The 22517-nt window shown below is 39.5% G+C and overlaps 1 protein-coding gene across 2 annotated transcripts in view; it reads right to left on the bottom strand.

The window, feature by feature from the left end:
* Positions 1-16680, bottom strand: part of UPRT (uracil phosphoribosyltransferase homolog) — a 52240-nt gene extending 35560 nt beyond the window's left edge. Inside the window, exon 1 of one of the 2 annotated variants that reach the window (XM_003936859.4) lies at positions 16101-16680. In XM_003936859.4, coding sequence (XP_003936908.1) covers positions 16101-16486 — 386 coding nt within the window. In that variant the 5' untranslated portion in view covers positions 16487-16680. Of the gene's footprint in view, positions 1-15809; positions 15970-16100 lie in introns of those variants that run through there. The other variant, XM_074392342.1, reaches the window with a different exon arrangement.
* Between the last annotated feature and the right edge of the window lie 5837 nt (positions 16681-22517).

The raw sequence follows: 22517 nt of genomic DNA, 5'->3' as shown, positions 1-22517 counted from the left end.
AGGTTCCTATTTTCTTTGCGATGGGTTAGAACATGTTCTTTTAGCTCATTGTAGTTTCTTACTACCCATCTTCTGAAGTCTGATTCTGTCATTTCATCACCCTCCTTCTCCATCCGGTCTGGTTCCCTTGCTGGTGAGGAGTTGTGATCACTTTTAGGAGGAGAGGTGTTCTGGTTTCGGGAGTTTTCATCCTTTTTACGCTGGTTTCTACCCATTTTTGTGGGTTTATCCACCTGTTGTCTGTCTCTGTCCCAGGGAGTTGGAGCTTTATGAGTTTCCGTTGCACTACTGCCTTTTTTGATTTTTTTTTTTTTTCAGGTCGGACTCGCCCAGCTAGCAGCACGCCTAGCCTCTGCCTGCCCGCAGGGGCTTTGCTGAGCTGCTGTGGGCTCCGCCCAGCTGCCCTGAACTCTTCCCTATAGTCCTTTTTATATGGGCGTAGTTAGAACTGTCTAGGCAATGGTGGCCCCGCCTCTGTTATGGCGGACTCTCTCTGTTGTGGCAGGTTGCCTCGGCAATGGTGGGTTGCCTCGGCAATGGCAGCCTGCCTCCGTAGTGGTGGAGAGTCTCAGTAATGGCGGAAGCCCCTCCCCCACGGAGCCGGACCGTCCCGGTTCAGCTGTGCTTGGTTTGAAGGGCTCAACCCAGAGGGTTTCCAATTACTGTTTTTGTTTTTGTTGTTGTTGGGGGTGGAGGGGTGGGACCAACCGAGCCTAATCACCTGGCTCCCTGACTCAGAGTCTTTTCTTTTAAGTTGAACGACCCCGCGTTCCGGTCGCTTGTTGAAAAGGCGCCGGGATCTCCCGTGCTGCGACTCACGGAGTCGGCTCGAACCGCGGCGCCGGCTCCTGGCGGATTTTTTGCCTAGGAATCTCCTGGCCTGACTCGCTATTTCAGATGAATGGGCTATTCTGCCGTCTCAAGGCTCTGCTCGCCAGCTAAGAGGGCTCCCAGACCAGTGGCTTTTTTACGGAGAACGGCAGCAACAGGGAGTGGTCACAGCAGCCGCGCGGGCGGAATCAGCCCCGCGGGGGCCAAAACAGCCGCACCGGCTGGGACTGCGACGCTGGCGACCCCTCTGCCTGGGTATCTCCTGGTCTGTGGGCAATAAGAGTTCGTCTGGAAATGCGGCGTCCACTCACCCTCTACACTTTCACTGGGAGCTGAAGTCCTGAGCTGTTCTTAGGTGGCCATCTTGAAAGTCGGATCCGAGATAAGTATTTAGTACTATAAACTCCTCCTAATGCCGCTTTTGCTGCATCCCAGAGATTTTGGTGTGTTGTGTCTCTGTTTTATTTCAAAGATGTTTTTGCAGACCCTCATTTTAATGTGGACTTGTTAAACCTGACTCTTCCCTATATGTTAAGTGAGACTGTCCATAAAGCACTTTAAAAATTTCTGGGTCTGTAGCAATTGCGTATATTTAAAAATATGTGCATCTCATAGTAGACCCAAACCAACATGAAACCTTTTTAAGAGTCTCACTGAGCTTTCTTTCTTTTATTTTCTTCTTTCATATGGATTCTCACTCTGTTGCTCAGGTTGGAGTGCAGGGGTGATCTTGGCTCACTGCAACCTCCGCCTCCTGGGTTCAAGTGATTCTCCTGCCTCAGCATCCTGGGGAGCTGCAACTACAGGTGCACACCACCACACCCAGTTAATTTTTGTATTTTTAGTAGAGATTGGGCTTCACCACGTTGGCCAGGATGGTCTCGATCTCTTAACCTCGGGATCCACCTGCCTCAGCCTCCCAAAGTGCTGGGATTACAGGCATGAGCCACCTCGCCCGACACTGAGCTTTCTTTCAATAAACTAATATTTACTTGTCCACAAGATATAGAAATATTAAAAAGAAGAATATTTTTATAATATTAAAAAATTAAGATGGGGAGCTTCTCCCCTCTTCTTACTAGTCCTCACTACTACTATTACTATTACTACAACTTCTAAATGGAGGGATTCTCTAGCATGTCGGAGGACACCTTCCCCTGGGAGAATTACAACTTCAATTCTCACAGCAGATACTGACATTTTATCACTCATTCTGTTTCTTCTCTCTATTCAGAATAAACTTAAACCTCCCACCATTTTTTTACAGAAATCAATTTAACAACTATATATCCTAAACCACAAACACTTAATTATATGACTCTTCTTAAAATGGTCCATAAATTACAGGAGGTACCTAATGTTATACACACATTACTAACTTCTTTTCCAGAAGCCATCATTTATTAAAAGCTTCCTTGGTGCCAAATAGTAACCACTTTTAGCATATTATTTTATCCAATCCTCATACATTTTAAGAAGTACATTTTTTTCAATATTTTATTTTTTATTAACAAATAATTTTTCATATTCAAGGGGTATATATCTTGATATGTATAATGTAGACTGATCAGATGAGAGTAATTAAATTAGCATGTCCATCATCTCAAACTTTTTTTTTAGACTTTAAGTTCTTGGGTGCATGTGCAGATCATGCAGGTTTGTTACATAGGTATACATATGCCATGAAGTACATTTTATTATCACCACCAGTTTAGCAATGAGAACAGTGAGGCTTCTAAAGTATAGTAATGTTCTTTTCAGCTTGGAGTTCTCCAATTCCAAGTCTCTGAGAAAAGCCATGATTTATATTTTTCCCTAATAAGTGAATGCTTACTACTAAAAGGTAGCCAATTTTTTTTTTTTCAGGTGGAGTTTTGCTTTTGTTACCCAGGTTGGAATGCAATGGCGTGATCTTAGCTCACCGCAATCTCTGCCTCCTGGGTTCAAGCAATTCTCCTGCCTCAGCCTTCCGAGTAGCTGGGACTACAGGCGTGCACCAACATACCCAGCTAATTTTTGTATTTTTAATAGAGACAGGGTTTCACCATGTTGACCAGGATGGTCTTGATCTCTTGACCTTGTGATCCACCCACCTCATCCCCCCAAAGTGCTGGGATTACAGGTGTGAGCCACTGCACCCAGCCAAGGTAGCCAATTTTTTAGAGGTATCTTTATGATACTTCTCTCCCTGTGAATTAGATTGACATGTATATACAATGCAAACAGCAAAACAATACATAGTCTTGCAGGCAAAGAAAACATCATTAAAATATTCCTTTTGAAGAGGAAAAAGTTTTTATAACATGGCTTGTAAAAAGCATGTACTAAGTACACCCATTACAACAATGACTAAAGCAAAATCTTCTGACTCATCTGACTCCACAGGGAGAAGGAAATCTCTAGCTGAACTTTGTGACAATTTCAATGGGGTGAGAAGCCTCCTGGCTAGAAATGAAGTGGGGGGGCACAAATCCGGTGCATGGACTCTATAGGTGGGAGCAGAACCAAGCCCTTTTCTTTTGCAAGTTGGAGTTGGTTAGCTTGGGGCAATTTTTCAAGCCAGTCTTGCCCACTGCCTGGAAACCGACTTGGAGTTATTGGAGGGGGCACAGTGGGAGTGAGAATAGCACTTTGGTTTGCATGGGAGCTGGGTGAGGCCTGTGACTGCTGGCTTTGCCCTACTTCGCTGACAACCTGCATGACTCAGCAGAGACAGCCACAATCCTATCCTCCTACGTACACAACTCCAGTGACCTGAGAATCTCAACCCTATCCCCCACAGCAGCCACAGCAAGAGTGGCCCAAGGAGAGTCTGAGCTCAGGCGCACCTAGCCCTGCCCCTACCTGATGTTTCTTCCTTATTTGCCTTCCTAGCAGAAGACAAAGGACATATAATCTTGGGATTTCTAGGGCCCCACCCACCACCAGTCCCTCTCCATACTACTACAGGTGGTGATCTCTAGAAAGTGCCACCTCCTGGCAGGAGGCCAACAAGCACAAAAATAGAACATCAAACCACCAAAACTAAGAACACCTACAGAGTCAATTGCACTCCCCTGCTACCTCAACTGGAACAAGCACTGGTATCCATGGCTGACAGACCCACAGATGGTTCATGTCACAGAACTCCATGCAGACGACACCCAGTACAAGCCCAGAGCCAGTTAGACTTGCTGGGTGGCTGGACTCAGAAGAGGGAAAACAATCACAGCAATTTGGCTCGCAGGAAGCCACATACATAGCAAAAGAGGGAGAGTACTATATCAAGGGAATACCCCATGGGACAAAAGAATCTGAACAACAGCCTTTGGTCCTAGACCTTCCCTCTGAAAGAGCATACACAGATGAGAAGAAATCAGAAAACAAACCCTGGTAATATGACAAAACAAGGCTCTTTAACACCCCACAAAAATTCCACTAGTTCACCAGCAATAGATCCAAACCAAGGAGAAATCCCTGATTTACCTGAAGAAGAATTCAGGAAGTTAGTTATTAAGCTAATCAAGGAGGTACTAGAGAAAGGCAAGGCCCAATGCAAGGAAATCCAAAAACAATACAAGAAGTGAAGGGAGACACAGTCAAGGAAATATATGACTCAAAGAAAAAAACAATCAAAAATTCAGGAAACTTTGGACACACTTTTAGATATGAGGAATTCTCAGCAATTGAATTGAACAAGTAGAAGACAGAAATTGAGAGCTCAAAGGCAAGGCCTTTGAATTAACCTAATCTAACAAACACAAAGAAAAAAAGAATAAGAAAATGTGAATAAAGCCTCCAAGAAGTCTGGGATTATGTTAAAGAACTAAACCTAAGAATATTCAGTGGTCTGGAAAAAGAAGAGAATTCTAAAAGTGTGGAAAACATATTTGGGAGAATAATTGAGGAAAACTTCCCCAGCCTTGCTAGAGACATAGACATCAAAATACAGGAAGCATAAAGAACACCTGGAAAATGCATCACAAAAAGATCATCATCTAGGCACACTGTCATCAGGCTATCCAAAGTTAAGATGAAGGAAAAAATATTAAGAGCTATAAGACAAAAGCATCAGGTAACTATAAAGGAAAACCTATCAGATTAACAGCAGATTTATCAGAAGAAACCCTACAAGCTAGAAGGGATTGAGGCCCTATCTTCAGCCTCCTCAAACAAATATATATATATGTTTATCTAAGCTTCATATATGAAGGAAAGATACAGACAAAGGCTGAGAGAATTCACCATTATCAAGCCACCACTACAAGAACTGCTAAAAGGAGCTCCAAATTTTGAAACAAATCCTGGAAAAACATCAAAACAGAATCCCTTTAAAGCATAAATAACATAGGACCTATTAAACAAAAATGCAAGTTAAAGAGCAAAACTAAAAACAAAAAAAAAAAAAAACAAAGTACACAGGCAACAAAGAGAATAATCAATGCAAGAGAACCTCACATTTCAATACTAACATTAAATGTAAATAACCTAAATGCTCCACTTAAGAAATATAAAACTGCAGAATGGATTAGAACTCACCAACCAACTATCTGCTGCCTTCAGGAGACTCACCTAACACATAAGGACTCACATAAACTAATGATAAAGGAGTAGAAAGAGATATTTTATGCAAATGGACACCAAAAGCAAGCTGGAGTAGCTATTCTTGTATCAGACAAAGCAAACCTGAAGGTAACAATGGTTAAAAAGACAAAAAGAGACATTATATAATAGGAAAAGGGTTTGTCCAACAGAAAACTATAACAATTCTAAACATATATGCACCTAACACTGGACCTTCCAAATTTATAAAACAATTACTAACAGACCTAAGAAATGGGTTAGACAGCAACACAATAATGGTGGGGGACTTCAATACTCCACTGACAGTACTGGACAGGTCAAGACAGAAAGTCAACAAAGAAACAATAGACTTAAATTATACCTTGGAAAAAATGGACTTAACAGATATACACAGAACATTTCATCCAACAATTGCAGAATATACATTCCATTCAACAGCACACGGAACTTTTCCAAATTGATCATATAATAGGCCATAAAAGGAGCCTCAATAAGTTTAAGAACACTGAAATTATACCAAGCACTCTCTCAGACCGCAGTAGAATAAAACTGGAAATCAACTCCAAAAGTAACCTTCAAAACCATGGAAATACATGAAATTGAATAACCTGCTCCTGAATGATCACTGGGTCAAAAACAAAATCAAGATGAAAATTTGAAAATTATTCAAACTGAATGACAATAATGACACAACCTACCAAAACCTCTGGGATACAACAAAGACAGTGCTAAAAAGAAAGTTCATAGCCCTAAACACCAAAAGACTGAAAGAGCACAAACTGACATTATAAGGTCCCACCTCAAGGAACTAGAGAAACAAGAAAAAAAACAAACACAAACCCAGCAGAACAAAGGAAAACACCAAGATCAGAGCAGAACTAAATGAAATTGAAACACACAAACAAAAAAATAAATGAAATAAAAAGCTGGTTCTCTGAAAAGATAAATTAAATTGATGCAAGATTAACCAAGGAAAGAAGAGAGAAAATCCAAATTACCTCACTAAGAAATGAAACAGGGGATATTACAATCAATGCCACAGAAACACAAAAGATCATTCAGGGCAATTATGAACATCCTTACACATATAAACTAGAAAATCTAGAAAAGATAGATACAATACTGGAAAATATACAACCCTCCTAGCCTAAATCAGGAAGAATTTGGTATCCTGAACAGATGAATAACAACCAGCAAGACTGAAATGGTAATTTAAAAATTACCAACAAAAAAATTCCAGGACCAGACAGATTTACAGTAGAATTCCATGAGACATTCAAAGAAGAATCAGTAACATTCCTTTTGATCCTATTCCACAAGACAAATAAAGAGGGGACTATCTCTAATTCATTCCATGAAGCCAGTATTACCATAATACCAAAACCAGGGAAGGATATGACCAAAAAATGAAAACTACATACCAATATCCTTGATGAACATAGATGCTAAAATCCTAACAAATTCCAACAATACATCAAAAAGATAATCCACTATGATCAAGTGGGTTTCATACCATGGATGCAGGGATGGTTTAACATACACAAGTCAATAAATGTGACACACCACATAAACAGAATTAAAAACAAACCTCACATGATCATCTCAATAGATGCAGAAAAAGTATTCAACAAAATGCAGTATCCCTATATGATTAAAACTCTCAACAAAATCGGCATACAAGGAACATAATGTAATGTAATAAAAGCCATCTACAACAAACACACAGTCAACATAATACTGAATGGGGAAAAGTTGAAAGCAGTCCCTCTGAGAACTGGAACAAGATAAGGACGCTCACTCTCACCATTCCTCTTCAACATAGTATTGGAAATCTTAACCAGAGCAAATAGACAAGAGAAAGAAATAAGGGGCATCAAAATTGGTAAAGTGGAAGTCAAACTGTCACTATTTGCTGATGATATGATCGTTTACCTTAAAAACCCTAAAGACTCCTCCAGAATGCTCCTAGAACTGATAAAAGAATTCAGCAAAATTACCAGAATAAGATTAATGTACACAAATCAGTAGCTCTTCTATACAACAACAGTGACCAAGCTGAGAATCAAATCAAGAACTCAACCCTTTTACAATAGCTGAAAAAAAAAAAAAAATTCTTAGGAATATATACAACCAAGGAGGTTAAAGACCTCTACAAGGAAAACTACAAAACACTGCTGAAAGAAATCATAGATGACACAAACAAATGGAAACACTTCCCATGCTCATGGATAGGTAGAATTAATACTGTGAAAATGACCATACTGCCAAAAGCAACCTACAAATCCAATGCAATTCCCACCAAAATACCACCATCATTCTTCACAATATTAGAAAAAAAACAATTCTAAACTGCATATGGAACCAAAAAGAGGCCAAAAGCAAAGCTAAGCAAAAAGAAGAAATTTGGAAGCATCACACTACCTGATTTCAAACTATAGTATAAGGCCACAGTCATCAAAACAGCATGGCACTGGTATAAAAATAGGCACACAAACCAATGGAACAGAATAGAGAACCCAGAAATAAATCTCAATACATAAAACCAACTGATCTTCAACAAAGCAAACAAAAATATAAAGTGGGGAAAGGATACCATTTTCAACTAGTGGTGCTGGGATAATTGGCTAGCCACATGTAGGAGAATGAAACAGGATCCTCACCTCTCAACTTATACAAAAATCAATGCAAGATGAATTAAGGACTGAAATCTAAGACCTGAAACTATAAAAGTTCTAAACGATAACATTGGAAAAACCCTCTCTAGACATTGGATTAGTCAAGGATTTCTTGACCAGGAACACAAATGCAAATGCAAGAAAAACAAAGATAAATAGCTGGGACTTAATTAAACTAAAGATCTTTTGCAAAGCAAAAGGAACAGTTATCAGAGTAAATATACAACCCAGAGAGTGGGAGAACCTCTTCACAATCTATACAACTTACAAAGGAGTAATATCCAGAATCTACAAGGAACTCAAACAAATTAGCAAGAAAAAAACAAACTAGTCTTTCAAAATGTGGGCTAAGGACATAAATAGACAATTCTCAAAAGAAGATACATAAATATATGAAAACATGCTCAACATAACTAATTATAAGAGAAATGACAATGCAGTACCACCTTACTCTGCAAGAATGGCCATAAAAAAATCAAAAAATAATAGGTGTTGGCATGGATGCAGCAAACAGAAAACACTTCTACACTGCTTGTAGGAGTGTCAACTAATGGAAAACAGTGTGGAGATTCCTTAAAGAAATAAAGGCAGAATTACCATTTGATCCAGCAATCCTACTACTGGGTATCTACACAGAAGAAAATAAGTCATTATATGAAAATGATACCGGCACAGAGGAAAAGAAATCATTATACCAAAAAAGATATTTGAACACGTATCTTTATAGCAGCACAATTCACAATTGCAAAAATATGGAACCAACTTAAATGCCCATCAATCAATGAGTGGATAAAGAAACTAGTGCATATATACAATGGAATACTACTCAGCCCAGTTCAGTGGGGGAAGGACATCTGCCACTACCTAGGCAGTCTGCCAATACGAAGGCAGTTCTAAATGTACCTCTGTAAACAACACCTCAAGGAAGTTCACACAGCGGCTGAGCAGAGCCTGTGTCAGCTCAGCAATGTCTCTGCTGGCAGACTGTGACAAGACTAACTCTGTGCTTGGCAGGGCATCTATGAAAAAAGGCAGGAGCATGTCAGGAACTTAAAAAATAAAGCTTGGCCTTCCTAGGACAGAGCACCTGGGAAAAGAGGTGGTTATGAGTTCCATTGTAGCAGACTTAAATGTACCTGCCCAGCAGCTCTACAGAGAAAAACGGAACTCCCAGCACAGCACTGAACGGAACAATGAAGCTCACAGCTCAGCACTTGAGCTCCAATAAGGGACAGACTGTCTCCTCAAGCATCTCCCTGACCCCTGTATACCCAAAGAAACATCTGCTAAAGGAGAGTTCAGGAGAACATCTGGTGGGTACCCTTCTGGGATGAGGATAACAGAAGAAACAGGCAGCAACCCTTACTGTTCTGAAGCCCCAACACGTGACCCCAAGAAATCAGGGTCTGGAGTGGAACTCCAGCAGTCCTGCAGAAGAGGGGACTGACGGTTAAAAGGAAAACTAAGAAACAGAAAGAAATAGTTTTAACATCAACAAAAAGGGCATCCACACAGAGACTCCATCCGAAAGTCACCAACTACAAAGATCACAGGTAGATAAAGCCATGAATATGGAAAGAAGCGAGTGCAAAAGGGATGAAAACACCAAAGACCAGAAAGCCTCTCCTCCTCCAAGGGATCACAACTCCTCATTAGCTAGGGAACAAAGCTGGATGGAGAATGAATCTGACAAATTGATAGAAATAGGCTTCAGAAGATGGGTAATAACAAACTTCTCAGAGTGAAAAAAACATCTTCTAACCCAATGCAAAGAAACTAAGAACCTTGAAAACAGGTTAAACGAAATGCTAACAAGAATAAAGAGCTTAGAGTGGAATATAATCAACCTAATGGAACTGAAAAACACATCACAAGAACTTCACAAAGCATACACAAGTTTCAATAGCTGAATCAACCAATCAGAAGAAAGTATATCGGAGATTGAAGATCAACTCAATGAAATAAAATGAGAAGGCAAGATTAGAGAAAAAAGAGTGAAAAGAAATTAACAAAGCCTCCAAGAAATATGGTATTATGTGAAAAGACCTAATCTACATTTGATAGGTGTACCTGAATGTGACAGAGAGAATGAATCCAAGTGGGAAAACACTCTTCAGGATATTATCCAGGAGAACTGCCCCAACCTAGCAAGGAAGGCCACCATTCAATTCCAGGAAATACAGAGAACATCACAAAGATATTCCTTAAGAAGAGCAACCCCAAGGCACATAATTGTCAGATTCACCAGGGTGAAAATGAAGGAAAAAATGCTAAAGGTATCCAGAGAGAAAGGTCGGGTTACCCACAAAGGGAAGCCCATCAGACTCACAGCAGATCACTCAGCAGAAACCCTACAAGCCAGAAGAGAGTGGGGACCAATATTCAACATCCTTAAAGAAAAGAATTTTTAACCCAGAATTTCATTACCAGACAAACGATGCTTCATATGTGAAGGAGAAATAAAATCCTTCATGAACAAGCAGTTGCTCAGATATTTCATCACAACCAGGCCTGCCTTACAAAAACTCCTGAAAGAAGCACTAAAAATAGAAAGGAACAACCAGTAACAGCCACTCCAAAAATGTACTAAATGGTAAAGAGCATCAACACAATGAAAAAACTGCATCAACTAACGGGCAAAACATCCAGCTAGCATCAAAATGGTAGGATCTAATTCACACATAACAATATTAACCTTAAACATAAATGGACTAAATGCCCCAAACAAAAGACACAGACTGACAAATTGCATAAAGTCAAAACCCATTGGCGTGCTGTATTCAGGAAACCCATCTCATGTGCAAGGACACATATAGACTCAGAATAAAGGGATGGAGAGAGATTTACCAAGCAAATGGAGAGCAAAAAGAAGCAGGACTTGGAATCCTAGTCTCTGATAAAACAGACTTTAAACCAACAAAGATCAAAAGAGACAAAGAAGGGTATTACATAATGGTAAAAGGATCAATAGAACAACAAGAGCTAACTATCCTAAATATATATGAACCCAATACAGAAACACCCAGATATATAAAGCAAGTTCTTAATGACCTACAAAGAGACTTAGACTCCCACACAATAACAGTGGGAGATTTTAACACTCCACTCTCAATACTAGACAGATCAACCAGACAGAAAATTAACAAGGATATCCAGGACTTGAACTCAGATCTGGACCAAGCAAATCTAATAGACATCTACAGAACCATCCACCTCAAATCCATAGAATATACATTCTTCAGCACTATGTCACACCTACTCTAAAACTGACCACATAATTGGAAGCAAATCACTCAGCAAATGCAAAAGAATGGAAATCATAACAGTCTCTCAGGCCACAGTGCAATCAATTAGAACTTAGGATTAAGAAACTAACTCAGAACCACACAACTTCATGGTAACTGAACAACTGGCTCTTGAATGTTGACTGGATAAACAATGAAATGAAGGCAGAAATAAAGATTTATTTGAAACCAACAAGAACAAATACACAATGTACCAGAATATCTGGGACACATTTAAAGCAGTGTCTAGAGAAAAATTTATAGCAATAAATGTCCACATGAGAAGTGAGGAAAGATCTAAAATCAACACCCTAACATCGAAATTGAAAAAAAAAAAAAAAAAACAACAACAACAACAACAACAATAAAAACTCAAAAGCTAAAGAAGACAAGAAATAACTAAGATCAGAGCAGAACTGAAGGAGATAGAGACACCAAAAACCCTTCAAAAAATCAATAAATACAGGAGCTGGTTTCTTGAAAAGATTAATAAATGGACAGGCCATTAGCTATATTAATAAAAGGAAAAGAGAGAACAAAATAGATGCAATAAAAAATGATAAAGGGGATATCACCACAGATTCCACAGAAATACAAACTACCATCAGAGATTACCACAAACAATTCTATGCACATAAACCAGTAAACCTGGAAGAAATTGATACATTCCTGGACACTTGTACCCTCCCAAGTCTAAACCAGGAAGAAGTTGAAATCCTGAATAGACCAATAACAAGGGCTGAAGGCGAAGCAGCAATTAATAGTCTACCAACCAAAAAAAGCCCAGGTCTAGATGGGTTCACAGCCGAATTCACCCAGACAAAGAGGAGCTGGTACCATTCCTTCTGAAACTATTCCAAACAATACAAAAGAGGGAATGCTTCCCAAATCATTTTATCAGACCAACATCATCCCGATATCAAAAGCTGGCAGAGACTAAACAAAAAAAAAAAAAAGAAAAAGAAAACTTCAGGCCAATATCCATGATGAACATAAATGCAAAAATCTTCAATAAAAGACTGGCAAACAATTGCAACAGCACATCAAAAAAGCTTATCCATCACCATCAAATAGGCTTCATCCCTGGGATGCAAGGCTGGTTCAACATACACAAGTCTATAAACATAATCTACCACATAAACAGAACCAAAGACAAAAACCACATGATCATCTCGATAGATGCTGAAATGGCCTTCAACCAAATTCAACAGCCCTTTATGCTAAAAACTCTCAATAAACTAGGTATAGATGGAACATATCTCAAAACAATAAAAGCTATTTATGGCAAACCCACATTGAACATCATACTAAATGTGCAAAAACTGGAGGCATTCCATTTGAAATCTGGCACTAGACAAGGATGCCCTCTCTCACCACTCCTATTCAGTATAGTATTGGAAGTTCTAGCCAGAGCAATCAGGCAGGAAAAAGAAATAAAGGGTTTTCAATTAGGAAAGGAGGAAGTCAAATTGTCTCTATTTGCAGATGACATGATTGTATATTTAGAAGACCCCATTGTCTCAGCCCAAATCTCCTTAAACTGATAAGCAACTTTAGCAAAGTCTTGGTATACAAAATCAATGTGCAGAAATCACAAGCATTCCTATACACCAATAACAGACTAAAAGAGAACCAAATCAAGAGCAAATTCCCATTCACAATTGCTACAAAGAGAATAAAATACCTAGAAATAAAACGAACAAAGGATGCAAAGGAACTCCTCAAGGAGAACTATGAACCACTGCTCAAGAAAATAAGAGAGCACACAAACAGATGGGAAAGCATTCCATGGTCATGATTTGGAAGAATAAATATTGTGAAAATGGCCATACTGCTCCTAGTAACTTATAGATTCAATGCTATCCCCATCAATCTACCTATGATGCTCTTCACAGAACTGAAAAAAAAAAAAAAAAAAAACACCTTAAACTTCATATGGAATCAAAAGAGAGCCCACATAGCCAAGACAATCCTAAGGAAAAAGAACAAAGCTGGAGGCATCATGCTACCTGACTTAAAACTATACTACAAGGCAACAGTAATCAAAACAACATGGTACTGGTACCAAAACAGAGATAAAGACCAATGGAATAGAACAGAGGCCTTGGAAGCAACGCCACAAATCTACAACCATCTGATCTTTGACAAACCTGATAAAAACAAGCAATGGGGAAAGGATTCCCTGTTAAATAAATGGTGTTGGGATAACTGGCTAGCCATGTGCAGAAAACGGAAACCGGACCCCTTCCTGACACCTTACACTAAAATTAACTCCAGATGAATTAAGACTTAAACATAAGACCTAACACCATAAAAACTCTAGAAGAAAATCTAGGCAAAACCATTCAGGACATAGGCATAGGCAAGGACTTCATGACTAAAACACCAAAAGCACTGGCAACAAAAGCCAAAATAGACAAATGGGATCTAATTCAACTCCAGAGCTTCTGTACAGCAAAAGAAATAATTATTAGAGTGAATCGGCAGCTAACAGAATGGGAAAAACTTTTTGCAATCTACCCATCTGACAAAGGGCTAATATCCAGAATCTACAAAGAACTAAAACAAATTTACAAGAAAAAAACAAACAGCCCATTCAAAAGTGGGCAAAGGATATAAACAGACACTTTTCAAAAGAAGACATATCTGAGGCCAACAAGCATATGAGAAAATGCTCATCATCACTGGTCATGAGAGAAGGACAAATCAAAACTAGATTGAGATACCATCTCATGCTGATTAGAATGGTGATCATTAAAAAATCTGGAGATAACAGATGCTGGAGAGGATATGGAGAAGTAGGAGCACTTGCACACTGTTGGTGGGAGTGTAAATTAGTTCAACCATTGTGGGTAGATATCCAAAGGATTATAAATCATTCTACTATACGGACACATGCACACGAATGTTCATTGCAGCACTGTTCACAATAGCAAAGAACTGGAACCAACCCAAATGCCCAATGATGATAGACTGGATAGGGAAAATGTGGTACATATACACCATGGAATATTATGCAGCCATCAAAAATGATGAGTTCACATCCTTTGTAGGGACATGGATGAACCTGGAAACCATCATTCTCAGCAAACTGACACAAGAGCAGAAAATCAAACACCGCATGTTCTCACGCATAGGCGGGTGTTGAACAATGAGAACACATGGACACAGGGAGGGGAGCACTACACACTGGGGTCCATTGGGGGGAAATGGGGGAGGGACGGGGGGTGGGGAGGTGGGAAGAGATAGCATGGGGAGAAATGACAGATACAGGCAAGGGGACGGAAGGCAGCAAAGCACACTGCCATGTGTGTACCTATGCAACAACCTTGCATGTTCTTCACATGTACTCCAAAACCTAAAATGCAATAAAAAATAATAAAAATAAAGACACATGCACACATATGTTAATTGCAGCACTGTTTACAATAGCAAAGACCTGGAAGCAATGCAAATGCCCATCAATGATAGACTGGACAGGGAAAATGTGGCACGTATACACTATGGAATACTATGCAGCCGTAAAAAAGGATGAGTTTGTGTCCTTTGCAGGGACATGGATGAATCTGGAAACCATCAATCTCAGCAAACTGACACAAGAATAGAAAATCAAACACTGCATGTTCTCACTCATAGGCGAGTGTTGAACAATGAGAACACATGGACACAGGGAGGGGAGCATCACACACTGGGGTCTATTGTGAGGGACTAGGGGAAGGACAGTGGGGGATAGGGAGGTTGGGGAGGGATAACATGGGGAGAAATGCCAAATACAGGTGACCGGGGGTAGAGGCAGCAAACCACATTGCCGTGTGTGTACTTAGGCAAGAATCCTGCATGATCTGCACATGTGACCCAGAATCTAAAGTACAATAAAAAATATATATGAATAAAGAAATGAACAAATAAAATAGAATGATAGATTTTTCAAAAAATATGTATTAACAAGTAAATAATAAAACCAACACACACACACACACACAAATAAAGTGCTGCCAATAAACAAAAACGCTGTAGGTCATCATGGTACATATTTCCCTGAAGAAAATCGATTTACAACGTAGGTTTAGAAATTTCAAAATAACATTTTAACATGAAGCTCTGGCTACATTTGTTCGTGGGATTAGGAGGTGCCAAAGGTTCCTTTAGGCTCCCTTTGATCCAGTAACTATGTTCTGTGAGTTTACAGTAAAAAAAAAAAATCTTGATAAGAGTTGGATGATAAGATTTCATGTGACAAAGTAAACCTTAACTCCAAGACTAAAAGACCTTATTTGCAGTAGCAAATACTAAAGGGTCAGGGCCTGTGGAGCACAATAGAATTTCCTTGAAATTACTTTATTTCTATTTATGAGCCTGAGGTGATTGGTGGTGCATAACCTTGGGTAGTAACCATTTCTGGGTTACAGGTTTACCACGTGGACGATCACTGGGCAAATAGAATAGGGGAGTTTACCTGCCTGGAATGGCCAAGGAGTTGTCTTCGCTGGGAGAGACAAAGAGCCCAGAGGCAGAGGCTATCTAGTCTTCCTCCCTACCCAAAGTGATGTTAAACACCGGAACTAGGAAAGAAAATGTTGGCGTTTGAGTCACACGAGACACACACACACGCACGCATGCACGCACACCAAATAAAATGTCTTATCCCAATCTCCAAAGTTTGCCAAGGCCCAGAACACTATCTCTTAGCCCCGCCCACAGCCTAGGAAACTCTCCACTTCCCTTTCCCCTCCCGCTCTGGGCTTACTTGTCCCGGATGATGGTCTGCAGCTCCCGGATCTGATCATTCATAGGCAGCAACTTAAGCTGCGCCCCGATCTGCCGGGAGAGTTCACAGTCCCCTAGGAAGGAGTCGCCAGCTGGTGCGTCATAGCTGCTACTGTCACCACTACCACTGTTGCTCTCTGAGATGAGGCTGGAGCCGCCACAGGCCCCGGTGTCCTGCTCGGCCGGCGCACTAGAATGGGCGTGCCCCGTGAGAAGAGTCACCTTGGCCCTGGGGGCTCTGGTTCCCCCTGCAGGGTCCGGGATCGGGTCGCCAGGTCGCAGCTGCTCAGGACTTGGGGTTGAGGTAGAGTTTACTTGCTGGTTGTGACAGGGCATGGAGTCCGGACACTGTAACTCCGTGGCCATACACCGGCCCTGGGCTATCCCCGCTGCTACCGAACAATAAGGCTAAAGACAAACGGGTAAAAGGACAAATGCTCACGCGCTCTCTCGGTTGCCCCCGCCTCCCGAGAACATCAAACCCTGGCTGTCCTTTCACCCCTAGGCCGCTGTTGGTTTCCTTTAGCACACTTTGTCTCATTCCCGCCCACATCAGACGTACTGCCTGCCTAGACACCCTATTGGCTTCACTTTCTGCCACTCTGCGGCGCCACTGATTGTTAACCCTTTGAGTGACCCCTGCTGCGTGGGTTCCCACAGGTAGCGAAGCCCCCGAGGGAGGCCAGGGATGCCAGCTTGAAGGGGGGCCCTAGGGCTTCTGCATTCAGAACTTTGGATGATAGATAGAGCCAGGAGAAACTGGAGGTGGCAAGTGATGATACACAGTTACACACATAAGGCCCATGTTTTCAGACTTTGTGACCTAGCAGAGAAATAATACCTCAGTAACCGCATCTTCAGTTAGCTTGTCTGCATAATGGAAGGAAGAAGTAAAAAATACGTAGCAGGCTGCTGAAGAGCCTGTCCTCTACCAGACTGTTCTAGAAACTGCAGCTTCCCAAGTGTGCTTGACCGCCAAAGCTTTTCTTTTCTCTATTGGTTTGGCCTTACAATGTACACGTTGTCATGGGGATTCAGGCCGCATTTCAGATCCACTATCATTTTGTATCTTTTAAGTACTTGGACAGACGCTTATTTTTAAGTGTGTGGACTCACTATAACGGCCTGAAGTAAGAGTGTCAAGGGCAGTACTTTTTAAACATCAGTATGTACCACAATAATTGTAGAGCTTGTTAAAACGCAGGCAGGTTCTCATGGCTCATTTTTGAAATTCTGATTCAGTAGGTCTGAGATGGACCACAATAATCTTTTTTTTTTTTTTTTAACTTTCAAGTTCAGGGGTATATGTGCAGGTTTGTTACATAGGTAAACTGATGTCTGGGGTTTTGTTGTAAAGATTATTTCATCGCCCAGGTATTAAGCCTAGTACCCACTAGTTATCTTTCCTGATCCTCTCTCTCCTCACACCACGCACTCTTCAGTAGGCTCCAGTGTGCGTTGCTCCCTACTATGTGTCCATGTGTTCTCATCATTTAGCTCCCACTTATAAGTGAGCACATGCGATATTTGGTTTTGTGTTCCTGTGTTAGCCTGCTAAGGATAATAGACTCCAGCTCCATCCTTGTCCCTGCAAAGGACATGATCTCATAATTTTTATGGCTGCATAGTATTCCATGGTGTATATGTAACAATTTTTTTTTTATATCCATTCTATCATTGATGGGAAGTTAGGTTGATTCCATGTCTTTGTTATTGTAAATAGTGCTGGAGGGAACATATGTGTGTATGTGTCTTTAATAATACAATGATTTATGTTCCTTTGGGTATATACCCAGTAATGGGATTGCTGAGTCCAGTGGTATTTCTGTCTTTATTGTTTTTTTAACTTGCCTATAGAGATGTTTTTTATTTTTTATTTTTTTATTTCCATAGGTTATTGGGGAACAGGAGGTGTTTAGTTAGATAACTAAGTTCTTTAGTGTTGATTTGTGAGATTTTGGTGCACCCATCACCCAAGTGGTATACACTGCACCCTATTTGTAGTCTTTTATCTCTCACCCCCTTCCTACCCTTTTGCCCCAAGACTCCACAAAGTCCATTGTATCATTCTTATGCCTCTGCAACCATCATAGCTAAGGTCCCACTTATGAGTGAGAACATACAATGTTTGGTTTTCCATTCCTGAGTTACTTCATTTAGAATAGTCTCCAATTTCATCCAGGTCAATGCAAAAACCATTAATTAATTCCTTTTTATGGTTGAGTAGTATCCCATTATATCTATATACATCTCACAGCTTCTTAATCCACTCATTGATTGATGGACATTTCGTTTGTTTCCATGTTTTTAAATTGCAAATTATGTGCTATAAACATGGGTGTGCAAGTATTTTTTTGTATAATGACTTCTTTTCCTCTGGGTAGATACCCAGTGGTGGGATTGCTGGATCAAATGGTAGTTCTGCTTTTAGTTCTTTAAGGAATCTCCACACTGTTTTCCATTAGTTGACATTTCCACCAGCACTGCAGAAGTATTCTCTGTTTATTGCATCCATGCCAACATCTAATTTTTTTTTTTTTATTTTTTGATTATGGCCATTCTTGCAGAACTAAGTGGTATTTATTTGTGGTTTTAATTTGCATCTCACTGATAATTAGTGATCATGAGCATTTTTTTAATATGTTTGTTGGCCATTTGTATATCTTCTTTTGAGAATTGTCTATTCGTGCCCTTAACCCACTTTTTGATGGAATTTTGTTTTCTTTCTAATTTGTTTGAGTTCCTTGCAGATTCTGGATATTACTCCTTTGTCAGATGTATAGATTGTAAAGATTTTCTCCCACTCTGTGGGTTGTCTATTTACTCTGCTGACTGCTCCTTTTGCTGTGCAAAAGCTCTTTAGTTTAATTAAATTCCAGCTATTTATCTTTGTTTTTCTTGTATTTGCTTTTGTGTTCCTGGTAAAGAAATCCTTGACTAAGCCAATGTCTAGAGAGGGTTTTTCCAATGTTATCTTCTATAACTTTTATAGTTTCAGGTCTTAGATTTCAGTTCTTAATTCATCTTGCGTTGATTTTTGTATAAGTTGAGAGATGAGGATCCTGTTTCATTCTCCTACATGTGGCTAGCCTATTATCCCAGCACCACTAGTTGAAAAGGATGTCCTTTCCCCATTTTATATTTTTGTTTGCTTTGTTGAAGAGCAGTTGGCTGTGTTTGGGATTATTTCAGATTTCTGCATTTTGTTCCATTGGTCTATGTGCCTATTTTAATACCAATACCATGCTGTATTGGTGACTATTGCCTTATACTGTAGTTTGAAATCAGGTAATGTGATGCCTCCAGATTTACTTTTTGGCTATATGGGCTATTCTGCTTCCATATGAATTTTAGAATTGTTTTTTCTAATACTGTGAAGAATGATGGTGGTATTTTGATGGGAACTGCATTGGATTTGTAGATTGCTTTTGGCAGTATGGTCATTGCCACAACATTGAATCTACCTTTTCATGAGCATGGGATATGTTTCCATTTGTTCGTGTCATCTATGTTTTCTTTCAGCAGTGTTTTGTAGTTTTCCTTAAAGAGTTCTTTAACCCCCTTCATTAGGTATATTCCTAAGGATTTTATCTTTATTTTTTTAAGTGATTGTAAAAGGGTTGAATTCTTGATTTCATTCTCAATTTGGTTGCTGTTACTGTATAGAGGAGATACTGATCTGTGTACATTAATCTTGTTTCCAGAAAACTTGCTGAATCCTTTTATTAGTTCTAGGAGCTTTCTGGAGGAATCTTTAGCGTTTTCTAGGTAAACAATTATATCATCCACAAACAGTGACAATTTCACTTTCTCTTTACTGATGGGATGCCTTTTATTTCTACCTCTTGTTTGATTGCTCTGGATAGGACTTCCAGTACTATGATGAAGAGGAGTCGTGAGAGTGGGCATCCTTGTCTTGTTCCAGTTCCCAGGGGGAATGCTTTCAACTTTCCCCATTCAGTATTATGGGTTTGTGATAGATGGGTTTTATTACTTTAAGGTATATCCCCTTTGTGCCAATTTCGATGAGCATTTCAATCATGAAGGGATGCTGGATTTTGCTGAATGCTTTTTCTGCAACTATTGAGATGATTATGTGATTTAAAAAAAAAATACTTCAAGTTCTGGGGTACATATGCAGAACATGCAGGTTATGTAAGTATGCACGTGCCATGGTGGTTAGCTGCAGCCATCAACCTGTCATCTATATTGGGTATTTCTCCTAATGCTATCCCTCACCTAGCCCCCCACCTTGTGACAGGCCCTGGTGTGTGATGTTCCCCTCCCTATGTCCATGTGTTTTTATTGTTCATCTCCCACTTATGAGTGAGAACATGTAGTGTTTGGTTTTCCATTCTTGCATTAGTTTGCCAAGAATGATGGTTTCCAGCCTCATCCATGTCTCTGTAAAAGACATGAACTCATCCTTTTTTCGGCCGCATAGTATTCCACAGTTTATATGTGCCACATTTTCTTTGTCCAGTCTATCATTGATGGGCATTTGGGTTGATTCCAAATCTTTGCTATTGTGAACAGTGCTGCAATAAACCTACGTGTGCATGTGTCTTTATAGTAGAATGATTTATAATCCTTTCAGTATATACCCAGTAATGAGATTGCTGGGTCAAATGGTATTTCTGATTCTAGATCCTTGAGGAATTGCCACACTGTCCTCCACAATGGTTGAACTAATTTACACTCCCACCAACAGTGTAAAAGCATTCCTATGTCTCCACATCCTCTCCAGCAACTGTTGTTTCCTGACTTTTTAATGATCACCATTCTAACTGGCATGAGATGATATCTCATTACAGATTTGCATTTCTCCAATGACTAGTCATGATGAGCTTTGTTTTATGTGTTTGTTGGCTGCATAAATGTCTTCTTTTGAGAAGTGTCTCTTCATATCCTTCTCTCACTTTTTGATGGGGTTGTTTTTTTCTTGTAAATTTGTTTAAGTTCTTTGTAGATTCTGGATATTAGCCCTTTGCCAGATGGATAGATTGCAAAAAAAAAATTTCCCATTCTGTAGGTTGCCTTTTCACTCTGATGATAGTTTCTTTTGCTGTGCAGTTCTTTAGTTTAATCAGCTCTCATTTGTCAATTTTGGCTTTTGTTGCCATTGCTCTTGGTGTTTTAGTCATGAAGACTTTGCCCATGCCTATTTTCTGAATGGTATTGCCTAGGTTTCCTTCAAGGGTTTTTATGGTTTTAGGTCTTACATTTAAGTTTTTAATCCATCTTTAGTTAATTTTTGTATAAGGTATAAGGAAGGGATCCAGTTTCAGTTTGCTGCATATGGCTAGCCAGTTGTTCCAACATCATTTATTAAATAGGGAATCAGATTTTTGTTTTTTATTCTGTTTATGTAGTGTATCACATTTTTTGGCTTGCATATGTTAAACCATCCCTACATCCCTGGTGTGAAGCCTACTTGATCATGACGGATCAATTTTTTTGATATGGTGTTGGATTTGGTTAGCTAGTATTTTTTATTGCATTTTATGTTTTGGGGTACATGTGAAGAACATACAATATTGTTGCATAGGTACACACATGGCAGTTAAGGATTTTAGCATCTATGTACATCAAGGATACAGTCTGTAGTTTTCTTCTTTTGGTTATGTTCTTTCCTGGGTTGGGCATTAAAGTGATATTGGCTTCATAAAATCATTTAGGGAGGGTTCCCTCTTTCTTTATCTTGTGGAATAGTGTCAGTAGGATTGGTAGCAATTCTTTGAATGTCTGGTAGAATTCTGCCATGAATCCTTCTGGTCCTGGACTTTTTTCTTTTGGTCATTTTAAAATTACCATTTCAATCTTGCTGCTTGTTATTGTTCTGATCAGGGTATCTAATTCTTCCTGATTCAATCTGGTAGGGTTATGTATTTCCAAGAATTTATCCATCTCTTCTAGATTTTCTAGTTTATTCACATAAAAGTGTTCATAGTAGCCTTGAATTATCTTTTATATTTCTGTGATGTCAGTTGTAATGTCTCTCATTACATTTCTTCCTGAGGTTACTTGGATTTTCTCTTTTATTTTCTTGGATAATCTTGCTAATGATCTATCTATTTTATTTATCTTTTCAAAGAACCAGCTTTTTGTTTCATTTATCTTTTGTATTTTTGTTGTTGTTTCAATTTCATTTAGTTCTGCTCTGATCTTGGTTATTTCCTTTCTTCTGCTGCATTTGGGTTTGGTTGTTTCTTGTTTCTCTAGTTCCTTGAGATGTGACCTTAGATTGTCTGTTTGTATTCTTTCAGTCTTTTTGATATAGATGTTGAAGGGTATGAACTTTCCTCTTAGCACCACCTTTGCTGTACCCAGTGGATTTGGTAGGTTCAGTCACAATTGTCATTCAGTTTGAAAATTTCCATCATGATTTCATTTTTGA

This window comes from Saimiri boliviensis, chromosome X, assembly GCF_048565385.1.
Source record: "Saimiri boliviensis isolate mSaiBol1 chromosome X, mSaiBol1.pri, whole genome shotgun sequence".
Lineage (NCBI taxonomy): Eukaryota > Metazoa > Chordata > Mammalia > Primates > Cebidae > Saimiri > Saimiri boliviensis.
This window is presented reverse-complemented; position numbering and strand designations above follow the sequence as displayed.